Source organism: Octodon degus, unplaced genomic scaffold (genome assembly GCF_000260255.1).
Source record: "Octodon degus isolate 3935 unplaced genomic scaffold, OctDeg1.0 scaffold00177, whole genome shotgun sequence".
Lineage (NCBI taxonomy): Eukaryota > Metazoa > Chordata > Mammalia > Rodentia > Octodontidae > Octodon > Octodon degus.
This window is the reverse complement of record NW_004524753.1, coordinates 3442617-3446855: the sequence shown is the minus strand read 5'-3', so window position 1 is coordinate 3446855 and position 4239 is coordinate 3442617. Positions and strand designations below refer to the sequence as shown.

The 4239-nt window shown below is 36.0% G+C and overlaps 1 protein-coding gene across 1 annotated transcript in view; it reads right to left on the bottom strand.

Annotated features, from left to right (window-relative positions):
- Positions 1-4239, bottom strand: part of Polk (DNA polymerase kappa) — a 75354-nt gene that overhangs the window by 12782 nt on the left and 58333 nt on the right. The window contains exons 8-9 of the mRNA XM_023703653.1: positions 3776-3900; positions 2219-2385 (exon numbers count right to left, since the gene is read on the bottom strand). Of these exons, the coding sequence (XP_023559421.1) occupies positions 2219-2385; positions 3776-3900 (292 nt within the window). The remainder of the gene's footprint in view (positions 1-2218; positions 2386-3775; positions 3901-4239) is intronic.

The window sequence follows — 4239 nt, the reverse complement described above, 5'->3', positions numbered from 1 at the left end:
CCCCCAGAACCCTTTGAGAGGCCGACTGAGACTGGGCATGGTGGTGTGCACCTATAATCCCAGTGCTTGGGAGTCTGCAAATAGGAGGATCACTACAAGTCTGATCTGTGCAGTGAAACCCTGTAGACCTTGTACTAAATACATTAAAGAAAAAAAAAAAAGACAAGAAACCAAGGAGATAGTGTACATTTGCAATTATAAGATATAATTAGAATTTTAATATTTTACTATTCATTGTTTAGTTTGGAGCTAGTTTGAATTTCACTCACCTATAAACCAGTTAATTATTTATTTATAGTACTTTAAAACCTCAGTCACAATTTGGAACATTAACAGTTGGGTGAAGGTTAGAGACCTGAACCAACTATTTGGCTGTAGTCTACCTTTCTGGGTAGGGTTGAAATGTTATGTTGATTACTCATTTTCCAACTATTCAATGAACAGATGAGGACTCAAATACTGTTCTAGAGCTAGGGGACAAAGGAATGAATAGATGCAGGTCTGCCCTTAAGAGATTCAAATCCTAATGCAACGAAACAGATAAAACAAATACTAAAGTAAAACCAAAATGTGTTAGAAGGGAAGCAATACTCAGATTAACAAACAAAGCAGAAAATAGCAGAGAATGTGGACTGAGGGAAAGGGTGCCCATCTATTTTATGTTATTACAAATTCCATACAAATTTCTTTTAAAAGCCTGAATCTCTAATATCAGAACTACCTATATTACTTCCAAGCACTTTGGAAATAAAAAAGTAATTTTTAGATTAAAAAAGAAAGTTTTATTTCCTGTGTTCCTTAGACATTAGGTCACTGACAGTGCCGTGGTGTCTTTCTCATTCACTCTCCCCACTCCCCACTGCACTCAAAAGGATGAAGAGCAAAAAGAGAGGAGACTAGTGAGATAAGCCTTGCAATCTCAGGAAGATTTTTCAGGCTTTTTTGCTTAGCCGATTTTACAGGCATGCTCAGTGATTTTATTGTTGTCCTTTAGTTTAAGTGCAAGAATGCAAAGGAATCATTTTGAGGAAAAGCTGATGGGATAATGACACAACTGTAAAAATAGTACTCAGGACTGACATTCATGATTTTCATTCTTTTTTATTTCCCTCCCTCCCTCCCTCCTTTCTTTCTCTTTCTCTTTCTCTTTCTCTTTCTCTTTCTCTTTCTCTTTCTCTTTCTTTCTTTCTTTCCTTCTTTCTTTCGTTCTTTCTTTCTTTCTTTCTTTCTTTCTTTCCTTCCTTCTTTCGTTCTTTCTCTTTCTTTCTTTCTTTCTTTTTCTTTCTTTCTCTTTCTTTCTTTCTTTCTTTCTTTCTTTCTTTCGTTCGTTCGTTCGTTCGTTCGTTCGTTCGTTCGTTCTTTCCTATTTTTGGCCTGGTGTAGCATGTGGTTCCGGCGGATCAAACTGCAGTCCCCTGCACCTGCCTAAGCTTGCCTAAGAGGTGCTTTAGACCACTGAGCTGTCTCATCAGCCCTCCTTTTTCTTTTTTATCCCCAACAGTTTACCCTTCTAGCTACAAGTTACCTCCTTTTAAAACCAGATAAAGAAGTGATTGAAAGAAAATCCAGGGCCTTTTCTTTACTGTTCCCTTATGTGGGCCTTGCAAGGCTGGCTCTCTTAGGGCTCTGCCTGACTCCTCTCAGCCCCTCATTTTCTGTGCCCTCATTCTACTTTACTTTCTTATCTGTTTGCCTGGTTAGTTCCTATCCCTCACACCAGGGTGTAAATTCCATGCAGGCAGGACTTTGTCCTCCTCACTGTTACCGTCCCTAGTGTCTAGAGCAATGTCTAACATAAAGTTATCAGCATTAACTGAATGACATTTACACATTTGGAAAAGAAATGAATATAGTTAGTTCATTAAAGATTTCAAATAATTCTCATGTCTCCTTATTTAAAGGGTGAGTTATGGAATATAAGCCACTTTCTTTCCTAAACAACCTGACCACCAGTGTTCCCCTTATGTTTTGGATAAAGAACAAGGTGGGGGTAGAAGAGGAAATGACCTTGCTCTTGTCCATCTACTCCAGTGCTGAAGGCCACATCTAGGATTGACCCCCATCCCCCCATAGCCATATCCAATCTGCTGGCTTTATAATTCAGCTAGTCTAAAAGAATTTTTAAACACTTTAATTTTATAGCCTTCATCTCAATGGCTAAAATTGATATTGCAACAAAGGATAAAAGAAAAAGCAGAGTGACCATACATGTGCATACCTTGCCAGGTGGGTGGAGCCTAGACCCAGGGAAATATGAAGGAAATAATGCCAGGATGTTTCAGAGAAAAGGAGAGAAAGCAACGCCCTCTGTTGGTAGAGTTCTGTGCAAGTAATGATTCCCAGGGCCTTTAACATTTTCTCTGTAACTTTTCCTATCCCAGAGACCTAGAAGACAATCAATATTTACTATTAATAGGCTTTTTAAAAAGTAAGGTCAGAACTGAGATTATAATAGTATAACTCTTACAATCAATAAAAAAGGTATGAATAATGGATCTTTATAAGTCATACAAGAAAATGGAATTTATTACTTTTTGGTCACATTTCACAAAGTACCATTCCATGAAACTTCTAAAGACATTAAAGAAGGAGTTATATGGGCGTATAAAATGACTGGTAGGATAAACAAACACAAATGGAACTTTTTGTACAAGATGTATAAGTCCTTAAGATACCATTATATACAGAGTAATCCAGCCAAGGGTGTGAGACTCCAAAGTTATTTGATCCCAGAGCCTTTGTAAATTGGCATCTATTTGTACCTTGACACATATTAGAAAAAAACCCTTTTATAACTATATCTTATATATATTACCTAGTAATCATATACATTGTATATTTTGATAGAAGCCCTTTTTCAGCATTCTAAAATCCTTCATTTAAATTCATTCACATGAATGAATGAATGAATGAAAACAAGCTCTAGACCATTACATAGTGTATAGCACAGTTACTGTAAAAAAAAAAAATAAGAGTGGTAGGTATATGCAGAAAAATCTAGAAGCTCTAAAGAATAATAAAATAAATCTTTTTCTGGAATCCCTAAGGGATAATTTTATCATTTTAAAAATAGTATTGTGGTTTATTTTTTGTGAAAAACAAAAAAATTCTAAATGTCTTTTAAGAATCGTATCTACTAATTTAGCAGCAATCTGGCCTTGAGAATTAAGATAGTACTGAGTTAGGGCTCACAGTACTCCTTCAAGCATACTTTTTATTTCCTTTCTCTTGAGCAGGAGTCCACTTGAAAGTCTATCATCTATTACTTTCTAAAAACTTTCCTGCAAAAGCTAGGTGTATCGGTGCACTACTGGGATCAGTGCTGTAATCCCAGCACTTGGGAGGATGGGGCAGGAGAATTTCTATGAGTTCATGAGTTTGAGGCCAGTCTAAGCTACATAGTGTCTTCATGGCTAGTCTATGCAGACCTTATCTCAAAAAATAAAAACAACGAAAAATTTTTAAAAACAACCAAAAAAGGCCAGGAATTGTGGTACATGCCTGTAATGCAAGTTCAAGGCCAGCATGAACTGCATAATGAAAGACTTTTTTTTTAAAAAGACAAAAAAGAAAAATTGCAAATAAGCATCATAAACCTTACTTTAAGGATTTCACACAAAGATTTTCTTCAAGTTTTCATTCAACCACCCATAATAGCTCTTGCCTGTTGCCTAACATTTTAAAATTTTTCAGCAAAATACAATTATTATCAGCTTAGCCTCTCTTTAGAATTCAAAATACACATGCAAATGCTACAGTTTATATAACATCTCACCTTTCTAATTGGTAAGTCTTTGATGAAATCCATTACAGCTTGTCTGTTGGGAAGAATTTGGTATTGTCCATTTGGTTTATTCTTATCACTGCAGACTTTGGCTAACATTGTGTTGGGAGCGATGCCTTAAATTAAGAACATTGTAATAACTTGATTTGTACAATCACTAATTATATAGTGATGAAAAACATTTAAACACAAATGATATAAAATGACCCATAATGCTACTTTAAATATAACACATGATTGCTGTCTACCTGCCAAGGCCTTCCAATGGCTTTAGGAAAAGGAATTGTGTAAATTATTGCAGGAAAAATGAGGAATATCTAATTCTTGTGATGTTTTAAAATCTAAAATGTAGTAGAGGGGGCCTGCCCCTTAGCTCAGTTCTTTAAGTGGCTGCTTCAACAAAGTAGTCAGGCTCAGGTTGCTGTGGTTCGATCCCCACAACTCAAGCCAGCCAA